Source organism: Nesoenas mayeri, assembly GCF_963082525.1.
Source record: "Nesoenas mayeri genome assembly, chromosome: 2".
NCBI classification, from domain to species: Eukaryota; Metazoa; Chordata; class Aves; order Columbiformes; family Columbidae; genus Nesoenas; species Nesoenas mayeri.
The window spans coordinates 31,010,946-31,024,449 of record NC_137543.1 but is presented as its reverse complement, the minus strand read 5'-3'; the positions used below and the strand labels follow the sequence as shown (position 1 = coordinate 31,024,449).

At 37.7% G+C, this 13,504-nt stretch overlaps 1 protein-coding gene across 1 annotated transcript; it reads right to left on the bottom strand.

Moving 5' to 3' along the window:
* Positions 1 to 772: 772 nt before the first annotated feature.
* On the bottom strand, positions 773 to 13,324 carry IMPA1 (inositol monophosphatase 1). Its single transcript, XM_080339002.1, has 9 exons — positions 13,259 to 13,324; positions 11,538 to 11,619; positions 10,202 to 10,335; positions 8,131 to 8,235; positions 6,757 to 6,802; positions 6,508 to 6,616; positions 5,694 to 5,802; positions 3,136 to 3,287; positions 773 to 2,697 (listed from the first exon to the last, which is right to left on the bottom strand). Exons 2-9 carry the CDS (start codon positions 11,598 to 11,600, stop codon positions 2,579 to 2,581), a joined length of 837 nt encoding a protein of 278 aa, XP_080195128.1. The 5' UTR covers positions 11,601 to 11,619; positions 13,259 to 13,324; the 3' UTR covers positions 773 to 2,578.
* Positions 13,325 to 13,504: the final 180 nt, after the last annotated feature.

Below are 13,504 nucleotides of genomic sequence, written 5' to 3'. Positions count from 1 at the left end.
ATGTGTGAGTTTTGAGTTAAGATTCAGAGTAAGCTCAGCGTTAAGATTCAAACCACAGCAGAATTTGCCAGCTGTTCACTGAAAAGCTATATAGGAAAGCTTTCCATTCAGTGAGCTGTTCATGTCTTCATAAGGAATATTGATGATCGTGATTTGACAGTCTTATCTGTTCAACCTCCGGTAATTTGTTTTCCTTCCCAATTGTCTCATTGCCCAGCAAATGCTATCTTTATTAAATATATATCTTAAATTATTAAAAAATCTGAGATGTTTGTCACTCTGTCTTTCAAAGCAAGAAAATCAGGTATTTTATTGTTTTGAACATTCAGGGACTACCTCTCATATATAATTGCTTAAAAGCAATTGTTACCCAACAATCACAACTTCTCTGTTTTACTACAAATAACACTTACTAAAACCATTTGTGAAAATTGCAGGCTAGCACAGAACCAAAAAGTAAATGCCTTTAAACTTATCACATTTCAGTGTCCTTTCACACGATGAAAGAAGTGGCCACATATTACATGAAGAGTTAACTGGGAGGATAATGCTTAGCAAACTAACAAACAGGGATTTCTCATCTCATTGAAAGGGAGATTGAAGTTAAAAAGCAAGCAGACAGTTGATAAAAGGTGCAACTATAGAGTAAAAAAGCAAAACTAGGCTGGTCTCCAACACAAACAGAGAAGATCATGATGTGAAATTCATGTAAATTTTTCCTCAAAGAGCACTATTAGAAAAGCTAACAGTGAGAAAGTGACATGCTCCAGCCAGCTCATGGGCCTCCAAAACAAATCACAGGCACAATAATCTGCGAAGTTCAAGCTCTGAGGTTAGAGATGGTTAAGGTACCATGGTCTCACAGGAAGGTGTTGGAATACTCACTCTAACAACCTACTGCAGGTGTATTAATAATACCAATTCTATAAAGGTATAACAGTTTATTATGTATGTACATCAGAGGCTAAGAAAGTGTTCAATTCAGAAAGTTTGAAGCCCACAAATCCAGCTTGTTGAGACGCAGCATTGTCCTCTGAGAAATGTTAAGAAAGGATGCACAGCTGAAGCCGCTGCTGCTAAAGCAGATTTATTTTGAATGTGTTCTCCCATCTCAAATATTTTTAGACATCTCTCCGTTTCACAAATAAATCAATTTTAGAAGTTATGCAGAATTAGTTATACAAGAGCCAGAGAAATGGTACAGTAGACATACTTCTCAAGACATATTGATCACACATCATTTACAGGAATAAAAAGTTACAGTGAAATGCTCAAAAGAGTTTATATCCTTGTCAGTAGGAATTTAAAAAGTAAAATTAATGTAAGTCTGGCTTTTAGACAAGACCTTTAAATAGCAGGCTGATCTCACTAACGTTTATCATCTGGCACTAGATACAACTTCAAGTCACGTATTTCTGCAAAATCTGCAAAAATCAACTGATACAAATGCCCGAAATTTATAATAAGAGATCTGTTGAATCTTGAAGACAGAAAACACCATTTTCCAAAATAAAAATAGTAGGACTCAGGTTTTCCAAAGCATTGCTATGTCTTGACTGGACCTCTAATGAGACAACTTCCTTTAGGAAACTTTATACACAGAAAAATCAGTCTAAAAACTGGTTGGTTTTTTTTAAGTGCATTAATTATTTGAACCGGAAAGTGATACTTTTAACAAGCTTAAATAGAAAAAAAATCAAAGAACCAGTGTAGTTTTTGAAGCTTAGAACAATTGACACGAAGTATGAAATTACTAATATTTCTTAGATTTATAAACCCTTTAGGTTTAGATATGTATCTTCTTTAGTGTCTGTACACTCTATAACCTTAGTATCAGCTGATTGTAATGGCCAAACACGAATCATACTTCATCTTAATTTAGAGTAAGTCCATTTGGTGAGAGAAGGTGTGCTCAGAAATTTCTTCTGGGAGAGGCACATATTTTCTGGCACAAGAACAACTATTTTTGCAACTCTAATGACTTTGCAAGCGTACTGGCCACGTAAGAGGCTAAAGGAGAGACTGTGTTTAACTACCATAAGAAAGGTAGACTACAAAAACAGTGACAGCTCAGTAATAAAGGCTTTACATTAGAGCAAAAACTACAAGGAAGTAAAAAAAGACTGGAAACCTGCAAACTACCTCTACAAAGAAAGAATGACTGATGCCACTGCAGAAAACAACAGATGAGATACAGAAAGACTGGATAAACAGTAATGCCTTCATCTTTCAGGCTGAGGATCAGATGCGATGCTGTGGTGTTTAGACAGTGAATTTTGTTTCCTCACTTAGGAAACTAGAGATTTTTATTAATCTATACATAGACAGTCACTTGCTATGCCTTCCAGTGTAGTATAAAACTTGAAAATATTAGTTGTACATATTTGCTTCTTTTAATAGATCTTTATGTAATTGTGATGTTAAATAAAATATTTAACAGGAAAAGCACTTAGCACCAGCACTGAAAGACTACCATGTATTTATCTATCTTTTTATCAGGTTTGCAGCATTAGAACAACCAACACATAGCACTATAAGACAACATTATATAATTACATTTAAGGTGTAGTTTTGGTATTCAGTTGGTTGCATCATCCCTTTTCAGAGGAATTATTTGAAGTGCTTTGGCTATTCTCTCTGCTATAGCTCGACTACTTGCTGCAATTATTCTTCGAGACATCAAATCAAACGGTCCACCTGGAAACCAAATCAAGAAAAGAAACTAGGTTACAGCTGGAGAAAATTAAAAGTCAGTAAGAAAATGAACATTGAAAGAAATAAAGTGTAATGATACATCACTATTTAGGACCAAGCTTTGACCCCGTATAAAAATGCACTTAACAGAACAGGTATCTCATATGAGCTACATATAAATTCTCTTCAGTGTATGTCGTCTTTTTTCATTCTTGCAGGTGCTCAGCCAAGGGAGTAAAGCCTGACTTGCAACTTAAGCTTATCGTACAACTAACTGTCTATTAACTGGGTTCTGTCTTTGTTAGCACGATGGGAGCCCTGTTCAGTAGCAGTAACTTGGAAAGAGGATGGAAAAACCCCTTGGTCCTCTCATTTCAGCTATGTTTTGCTCCCAGTTAGGTATTTAGGACAAAAGAGTATCACGCATGCCCGTGTCTTTACCTGATACATCTAGCAGCACTCCCCCTGCTTCAGTAATAATGATTCCAGCCCCTGCCATATCCCAGCAGTGAATCCCCATTTCATAATAGGCATCAGCTCCACCCGTTGCCACAAGGCACATGTTCACAGCTGCAGTACCCACGGCTCTAATCCTAGAGGAGACACAGTTGTTTGTTTAATTGAGGACAGTTTGTAAGGAGGTCACAATGTCTATGTACGCTGCACAGAGAACACAAAAGCATCACACGCAAAGTGAACTGAGCTAGAGAAATGTAATGGAATGCTGCAGTGAAACAAACAAAGAATTGGGAATGGAGTTTGGCTTAAGTAGCTTGAAGACTCCTCTGAATTAGCAATTTTCCAGAAATAACATTTATTATTTCTACTGAACAATTTTGTTTTAGAGTGAAAACACATCTTAAACCACTTCTTAACCTAAAATATATTATTGAAGGCACCTAACCACGAAACAATATTTGCATTCTGAATACAAGACTTTAAGTAGAGGGTATGCTGATGTTGGCATTGAAAAAAATGTTACTTCAGATTCTCTGATGATGCTCAGTAAGCATCTCTACCTTGCAAAAAACCCTAACAGCAGTAATAAAAAATAATAATTACACAGCATAAATGTGGTCCTGATCACAGAATGACAGAATGTTAGGGATTGAAAGAGACCTCAAAAGATCATCTAGTCCAATCCCCCCGCTGGAGCAGGAACCCCTAGATCAGGTTACACAGGAAGTTGGTCCAGGTGGGTTTTGAATGTCTCCAGAGCAGGAGACTCCACAACCCCACTGGGCAGCCTGTTCCAGTGCTCTGTCACCCTCACCATAAAGAAGTTCCTTCTCAAATATAAGTGGAACCTCTTGTGTTCCGGTTTATACCCATTACCCCTTGTCTTACCATTGGTTGTCACCAAGAAGAGCCTGGCTCCACCCTTGTGACACTCACCCTTTATATATTTGTAAACATTAATAAGGTCACCCCTCAGTCTCCTCTTCTCCAAGCCAAAGAGACCCAGCTCCCTCAGCCTTTCCTCATGAGGGAGATGCTTCACTCCCTTAATCACCTTTGTTGCCCTGCGCTGGACTCTCTCCAGCAGTTCCCTGTCCTTCTTGAACTGAGGGGCCCAGAACTGGACCCAGATGTGGTCTCACCAGGGCAGAGCAGAGGGGAAGGAGAAGCTCTCTTGACCTACTAACCACCCCCCTTCTAATACACCCCAGGATGCCATTGGCCTTCCTGGCCACAAGGGCACAGTGCTGGCTCATGGTCATCCTGCTGTTCACTGGGACCCCGAGGTCCCTTTTCCCCTACACTGCTCTCTAATAGGTCATTCCCCAACTTATACAGGAACCTGGGTTTGTTCCTGCCCAGATGCAAGACTCTGCACTTGGCCTTGTTACATTTCATTAAATTTTTCCCCGCCCAACTCTCCAGCCTGTCCAGGTCCCACTGGATGGCAGCACAGCCTTCTGGTGTGTCAGCTACTCCTCCCAGCTTGATGTCATCAGCAAACCTGCTGATAGTGCACTCCCTCATCCAAATAATTGATGAATATATTGAATAATACCGGCCCCAGTACTAACCCTTGAGGCACTCTGCTAGATACATCAAAATCCTTGTGTTACAAATTCCAGTTTCTTTTTGGAAACGTTGATGCACTTAGTAAGCTTGACTTGTACAGGTAATTGCCGTTATTTCAATTATCATTAAAATGTACATTAAACTGTAACTGATAGCAGCTAAGATACTGCAAGAAGCAACTTAAATAAACTGCAGTCTCAATTTATTGTTTATGAATAAAATATTGAATTTGTACTGACCAAATACCTAAAATGCATTCCTTACTCACAATTTAGCATATATTCTTAATGACATCAGAAGACTTTTTGGAAGTACAAAAAAAATCTACACGCAAAGTTTCAAAACAAGAATCCTGAGAATCTCAGGATAAAACTACAGGCCTTTTAGATCAGAAACATGAGCAGGTTTCAGTAACAAAAAACGGTCTATTGAAAACAACTTTAGACATAAAATGGTTTGTGGAAATGCAGGTTTTGGCTTATCTGGAGAAGAAGTGAACGTAACCAAAACAAGAACAGTTGAGGGACAATTTCAACAGGGTTGAAAGAGGAAAGAGAGACCTATTTTTTCTTCTGAGATTATATATATAAATGATTTACATTACTACAGGGAAAGAAAACTAATACATGCAATATACTTTCTGTTTATCCAGTTTTACTCCTTGTGTGCTTCTGAGAAAAAAAAGCACAAAATTGTATTTCATTTCTTTAACTAATAAACAATACTTTTCAGTTCTACAAGACCAAACATGCTTCACTTCTCAGTACTGATTGTTAGGGTTCTCTCACATATGTCCCAGCTTGAAAAAATTTAACACAAAGTTTCTCTGCAGAAGCTACTAAACAATAACATGTAAATCATATTTCACATTTAAGGTGTCAAATGTAATGCAACCAGTCCTTCCTAAAACTGATCATATTTACAATAGTAACACTATCAGTAAATATAAAAACCAGGAAGTATCTTACCCATGAATAGGAATACTGAGAAGTCTTTCCATGTTAGAAAGAATTATCTTTATAGTCTCTGGATCACGATTTGATCCCAGTTCTGTTACTAAAAGAGATTTTGTAATATCTGGAAAAGAAACAAAACCTCACTTTTCTAACAGTACAACTTGATAGTAATAGTAATTAGCAGAGTTTACTTCATTGCTTTCTTAAAAGACTGAATAAAAGGTATTTTAATGTAAATATTACATATATTGAATATATTAAAAATCTGTCCTTACATGGAAAAAATGGCAGAAAAAAAAAATACAGCAAACAAATAATGATGTGGTTCTATTGTGCATGTCATTAGTAAATAAAATTATATTGCTATAAAAAGTAGAACAGTCCTCGGATCTTTAAAGGTCCTACTTTAAGTGCGGATTTTACTTTACATATGGTGGTAAGTATACAAGCATGACACTGATTTAAACCATTAGTTTACAGCTGGAAGAAGTTAGATTGTTTGGTAGATTCGTTACAGATGCTCAAAAACAATCACAGAGGGACTACAGACACACAGAGAATTAAAAGCAAACAAACAAACCACAACACACAGATAATAAAATCTTCAGTTGCTGAGTCCCGATTTTGCAAAGATCACAAGCATGTTATATGCAAAGAGCACATAATAGCTGTTTCTCAAAAGTGAACAACCCATGGCCAAAAAAGTTGGCTTTGCAAAACAAAACTACGCGCTAAGAAACAGGAATCTATCTAAGTGTAAAACTGTTGATGTCTCATTTGCAAAATAAATGTAATTACTAGAAATAAGCTACTCAATTTGGCTTACCTTCTTGGCCTGATACTTGAAGTTTTTGACCATTGCAAAATGCACCTTTTCCTTTTCTGGCAGTATACATCTTGTCTTCTACACAACTATACACAATTCCAAACTCTATCTAGAAGAAAAAGTAAAGATAGCTTAAGGTTTTTTTCCCTTTTTTACTATTTACTGTGAAAATACAGATCTTAGTTATAAGTAGCAACAAGAAACTAATTTGGTTTTGCTTGATTAGATATTAAGTAAGAAAAAATATACCTTTTTGTTTACAACAAAGCCAATTGAAACTGCCACAAATGGAAACCTACAAAACAAAACATTTTACTAATTTATAGTGAGATACTATGCTTCTCTCATAACCATGCTTATTCTTAATAAAAACAATGTAATTGTAATGTACATTTGAAAAAGAAACTGGGACTATATAGGAAATTATTAATTTTCTGGAACTTGCACAATTCACTGTGAAAACAGACCCCACAACACTGATTACCATTTAAAATACTGACTTTTTCACCCACCAGCTCAGAGACTGCGATCCCTGTTGCAGCCAGTTACAGCTGTTACTAGCTTGGGGACTGTCATTTTATAGTCACAGAATACAACAAGCCTCTGTGCTACTAACCTTTCTCAGAAGCAACAAGCTGGTCCAAATGGTCTCACCAAAAGAAGCAAGTCACCTCTGCCCCCACCTCCACTTTCTCCACCAAGGCAATGAGAAAGACAGATATTGAAGTGAGAAGGAAGAACTCGAGTGGGAAGAGTGAGGGCAGTGGGAGTACACAGGACACTGTGGGCTGCATTCCAGTCTTACTAAGTTTTTAGCAATCAAACAATTAATTTTTATTTTTTTTACTCTTCAAAATTTGCAGTTCCAAAACATTTGCTTTAATTACAATCTACAAAACATACAAACTTAAGTCTGTAAATCCAGCAGAATGGGTTATTTTCGTATAGCTTTTGAACACGTCACTTAGCAGGATTCAGCAGCTGTTTAAAGCCATAATGCACATAGCAGCAGTCATTTCAAATTTGGAATCAAGTACACTCAGAAAAGCTCACCATGGCCAAAATCTATCACATTTCAAAGAGAGAAGGGATAGGTAGTCAGCATTACACTGAAAGTCCCCTCCTGACCCTAGTGCAAAATGCCACTAGATGATCACTGGTGATACTCTCTTATCTTTCATAGTAGCAGCTCCTAGACCTCAGTGAATTTGAAATTTCTTAGAAACCAGCCCTTGGAGCCGTTAGTGCTTCTCACCAAAGCCTCTCTGAAGAGGCTCCAACTCCTAATTCTGAGTCCTGTTGCTATACTGTTAAAATCTGCCCACCTATTTTTGGCACCTGTGCCAAAGGCTGCTGACCCTTGCTATACAGTACAGGCCTTTCATGGAACAACTGCTGTTGGTTACAGAGTGACACTACTGTAATACCTACAGAAATACTAAAATTATTACAAAAATTGTCCAGTGGCTCTCAATAATGCAAATAGTAATTTGTAACTATTAACAAGTTCATAGTACCTCTTCTGAAGCAATTTAAAAGTGAAAAAACCTTACTTTCATGGAACTGGAGAGAGAAAAAAGGTAATCAGTTGTAGTTGCTAACAGAAAAAAAAGAGAGGTGGACCTGTGTACGAAGTTCGTAGTTCCATCAATAGGGTCTATAATCCATGTGGGGTTATCTGTCAAAATACTGCCCTCTCCAGCTGCAACAGATTCTTCTCCGATGAAGCTACAATAGTAAACACATTTAAAAGATATGAAGAAATTGTTTAAAAGGTCTGAATTACACCACTGTCCTTGAAATTAAAATTTGTAAAGTGAGATGTAGTTTTGGTACCACCAGTGATCATACGTTAAAAGTTGAGAAATATACAATTTATCTGGAAAGCACCAACCACATCTGATGAAGCTTGCATCAATATTTATGATGTCAGAGATAAGCACAATATGCGTGGAAAAGAATTTTATATTTTAATATCCATCACTGGCATTTAGCGTTCAGAAGTTTTCATAATTTTCTCCAGTAACAGCAGCATCAAATTTTGGTCACAGTACTTGTAGCTATTTATACCTTTCAGTTTATTTGTACTACAAAACACTATTTTCCAGCTTGTGTTTTAACTGAAGAAAGCCTTTGTGCTCATGTGCACCCAGTTATATCACTGCAGTATCTGCTAAATCTGTCTTATTTGGGTTGAAATCAGACTACAAAGTTATTAGTCTCAAACCTGTTCAGTTTTACAAGCATTACAAAAATGATAACGTGGTAAAGGGATGAAATCCAAACCAGAGCTCCTCCTGAAGAAGATGGCAGAGTGCATGCTCAACCGTAATACTAAATCCAAGGGATACACAAGGCACAATGCCACAGGAATCCAAATTTCACTATTTTTCCTGCTCATGAGAGTATTTGTTTTGAACTGCAAAATTACTGGGATGAGTCTAAGGGGGTGGAATTCTCTTCTATGCCTTTTGCATGTTGTTAAATTTATCACATTACTCAACCTACGAAAAATACGCATCAAAAACATGCTTTCCTCCACAAACATGTAAAATGAGGAGAACTGCTGAGTAAACAAATCAGGTCTCTTTAACGTTAATTAGGAGTTTTATGATTAACTATGGAGGTGAAGATGATTGCTCAGAAAGAAACAGCATGTTTCCAAAAAAAGGCAGATCTTTGCAAATAGAAGAGAGAGACTGAATAGCTATTCAGGTGGATGAGTAATTAGTTAGAAAAAGAAACTCAGTACCAGTATTTCTAATGTGATACCAATTATATCATATAAAAAGAAGCTAAAATGCTCTAAAATGCTATTTCAATGTCATTCCCTAAGTCTGTATCACTTACACTAATTTGATTAGGCTACTGACATTTTGCATCACCTCAGTTGTTCCAATTTTATGCACAGTTGTTATGTTTCACATATACAGCTACAATAAGAAAATCTTCAAGAAAATGCAAGAAAAATTAGCAAACCCACTTTAAGGAAACTGTATTAAAGTCAAGTCATTATGTCAAAATGGGAAAGAAGTCCCATGCAACTAAAACACATACAATTCACCCTTCAAGAATAGATATATTTTGGAGGGCAGGAGGAACGACGGGAAGGAAAAAAAGGAAGAGTGATTTAAAAATGAATATTTTATATGACAGACTTTCAGTTATGCAGAATCAGAAGATCCTATCTTCTAAGGACGTTTGATGTTCTTAAACTGTATGAGATTTGCCAAAGGTGCACTCAGTACCAATGGGACCCATCGAGCACAGATGGCAAAGACATGCTAGTTCTAACAGCCAACAGCAGACAAGAGGTTTGGGTTCCAGGTATCTTGGGGCCACCTTTGATTCTCCAACACAAATAACAAAGAAGTTATTTACAGCTCGCTCAGCTTTCAGCATGAATCTTAAGCAAGGCTAAACTCATGTCAGTAGTCCCTGGAGACACCTTGTTTTGTTACTACAGCCCTCTAATATAATGATAAAATCAGCTACCAATTTATTTAGAAACATCGAGACTTAAACCCACTACTACCGTAAATAGTTAATATACTGAGGGGAAGGGAGATTTTGTATCCTTCCAGCACACCAATTGTAATGAAATGTTACCAGGTAAAATCATTAACTTTCCATTTTCTTCTTCCCGTCACCTCTCCCCTTATTCTATGAAAAGCGTATTGATAAGAAGTCATACCTGTGAGAAGGATACTTTTCTTTTATCAAAGAAATGAGAAAGTTTTCTACTTTTTGATCAGTTTCTGTCACCAGATCTACTGGTGAACTTTTAGTCATAACAGATACTTTTTCTTTGAGTGCTCCACGGACTATCTGTTAAAAAGAGGAAGAAAAAAATAATTAAAAAGGGAAGAGAATAAACCTTTCTCCATTAACAGTATAGAAAATATTAGTTTTCCCCAACATTTAAGCATAATTTTTACTGTAATCTTCTATAATGCCCACACAATACACAAACACAAGCAGTGACAAAACCTGGATTTAACTGCAGGAGCTGGAGTTTACCCTTGGATCTATCTCCAATCCTTACTCAGCACAAACTTTACATGATCTTAAATCTATGTAATACAAGAAGAACCACTGGTACATGAAACTGAGCTCTATTTTGTTAGAACAAATTTTAGATATATAAAGTTAAATACCAGTGTTAAATGAAACACTTAAGACTGAGCTTAAGTCAGAAAATTTTAGCCATAACCTGCATTTGTGATCTTAAAACTATCAGAATCAGCTTAAGCAAGAATCCATACCATACAGTCCACAAAATTATTTTACTCTAACTTAGAAAGATTTTCTGAGGGAAGACTTCAATGAAGTCATTGCAGGGACAATGTTCTGCAGATCCTGTGGCTCCAGGGGACAGAATTAGTACTTGTGCAATCTTGTCCGTCTGCAACAACATTCAAATGTACCAAGCAGAACTACCAAGAGCTGAACATTTGGTAACCGCTCTTATGCTGAGGCTCTGCCAAGATTTTCAAACTCTTTCTTGTTCTAAGCCTTCTTAGATCACAAATGGGCAAAGTACCGCCACTGCAAGGGATGCTTCTTATTTACAGCAGTAAAACAGTCTTCTTAAAGAGAACACAATATGGTATCTTTTGCCAACAACAACCCACTGCATAAAGTCCACTGAGGTGTTCACAAGACAGTCAACAGCTTTCCGGTAGCAAAATAATAAGGTGGGCAGGTACAGTTAATGGGGAGAAACAGAGATACTTTTTGTTTACCACAACTCTGATTTATTTTTTTTAATCAAATTTAAGAAACAACACATACTCCTTGGTCTTTAATCAGACTCTGGTCCAAAGAACGGTGCAAAATTGTTTTCTTAAATTAACCAAGCTGTAAACACGAAAGACACTCCAATCTTGAACATCAACAAATGATTCTGCTAATTTATCTTTTTGACAAAATACTCCTCAGAAGACTATCCAACATCAAACTCCTTCAAAAACTACATACATACTAGACTCAGTAAATAATGTTATTACTTATAAGTAGTTTATACTTACCTCCCCGGCTTTCCTTGCTAAATCAACTGCATAATCCATACATTCTTGCCAAGGATCTGCCATCTTTTCTTAGATATGCAGCCTACCAAAAGGATAGATTAACACAAAAATTATTTTGGCTATGTTTTTTTCCAAATCCTAATTTTCTGCTTTCCCTGTTCTGGACTGCACTGTTTTCTCCTTGCTGGAACATGGAAGTTTGTCCTACACTTTACTTTGAAAAAAAAAAAAAAAGTATTAAAAGCTTAGTCTAAGTTACCATATTTTTTTCCCCACATTTTGTGATTATCAACAAGGCATGGCATCAAAACATGTACAGAAAGTCCATCTTGAAAGATACAAGAATTTACAAGGCTCTACATTTAGACACTGACCTCAATGTACATAAAGGCTCTGAAAAGCAATAGTGTGGTTACACACAAGCAACTTCACAAATACAGTGTGCAGCTCAGGGCCTTTTTGCTTAAAAATACCAGAATCTTCAAGTGTAATTTACTGTAGAAGACTGCTGACATAGAGCTGAGTCTATTTTTAAGTATGGTTTAAATTACTTTGAATATCTTAAATTAGAAGATTAGTATCTTAAACCCCAAATCTATCCTTTCTGTATTTCAGTCCTTCATGCTTTGTTCTAGGGGTTTATTCCAAAACAAATATGAAATGGTTTTGATTCTACATGAGAAAGTTACAAGATCCCACAGTCATTTAAAAGTGTATTCTATATTCTTAAATATTATGAAGCAATACAAGCTACCTTATTCTATGTATATCTACTTCTCTACTTTAATGAGCAATGTGAAATACAAAACAGCATATCATACATTATTTCTGATACACCCACAACAGTCCACAAATCCATTCAATGCTGCAGTGGTATTCTGAATTTTGGAAGTCTGTTTCATTTTTGAGACCTAACCCTTTCAGAAGCCTTCTGGGTACTTCCTGCTTCAGCAATTAAGTCTTTAAGCAATGACCTGAGTAAGAGTTTTGTAACACTTGCAGATTCGCAAATAGAAGGCAAATTATTATTAAAAAACCAGCACTAAAACAGCAGCAAAAAACCTGTGCAATTAACATGATCCATGAGTTCCCAAGTCCAGTCACCCTGATCTAATGCTCCTTGCCTTGTTCTAAATAGCTACCGATGGCTAGAAAAGCTAGGTAAAATGGAAAGGGTATGATGCCTCATTACGTTAATAATGCTCTTTACTTTTGGAGTGGAGGGTCTGTTATATAAATGCATAAATAATTTGTCAGGACACAGAACTGAGTACAACAGCAGTGAAGTTACTGTTATCCACAAAAGACAGGTAGCGGTAGTAGCGCCATAAGTACACTGACTGACATCCAGTACAGCCAGAAGACATAAAAAAATCATTTACATTGAAAACCTCACCAAAACTGCAACTCCAAAACACGTATTCTGGCTAAATACCAGCGCCTACATAGACTGGAGTAAGCGTATTATTTTTCCCCAGCTTAGTTTTGTGCTCTCTGGCTTCCCCGCGACGAGCTCGCCGCGGATACAGCGTAAAGGTTCGGATCTCGGGTCGCAGGTTCGGATCTCGGGCTGGCAGGTCTGAGGGGCGGCCCGCGCTGCCCGACCGGGCTGAGAGCGCTTCGCGCCCTGCCGAAGACAGGGCCACGCAGCCGCCGGGGCAGCAGCGCATCCTCCTCACAGTGCCCCGAAATGGCGTCGCAAGGAGCAGGAAAAAGCTCACCGTTGCCGCTCTCCGCCGCTGTCACCTCCAGGGCTCTCTCCGCTCCCGCTGTGGCGCGCAGCCGTCCAGTGCGCAGGCGCCGGGGAAGCCGTTAACCCCGCCCCCTCCCCGGTTCTCAAGGGATACACTTGCGCCTGCGCAGTGGGTGCTGGGGAAGGGGCGTGGCTGCTCCCGCAGCGCGCAGGTAGAAATTGCGGTTGAGGTGTTGAAAGTAACGTTTAATGTCGACTGCCAGTACTATTCCAT

Bases quoted from the DNA above. Each gene is read 5' to 3' on its own strand.
- IMPA1 (XM_080339002.1), bottom strand. From the start codon at position 11,600: ATGGCAGATCCTTGGCAAGAATGTATGGATTATGCAGTTGATTTAGCA. The intron at 10,336-11,537 runs GTAAGTATAAAC...TCTTTTTAACAG, and splicing joins TAGCAAGGAAAGCCGGGGAG to ATAGTCCGTGGAGCACTCAA. The intron at 6,617-6,756 runs GTATATTTTTTC...TTTTTCTTCTAG, and splicing joins GCTTTGTTGTAAACAAAAAG to ATAGAGTTTGGAATTGTGTA.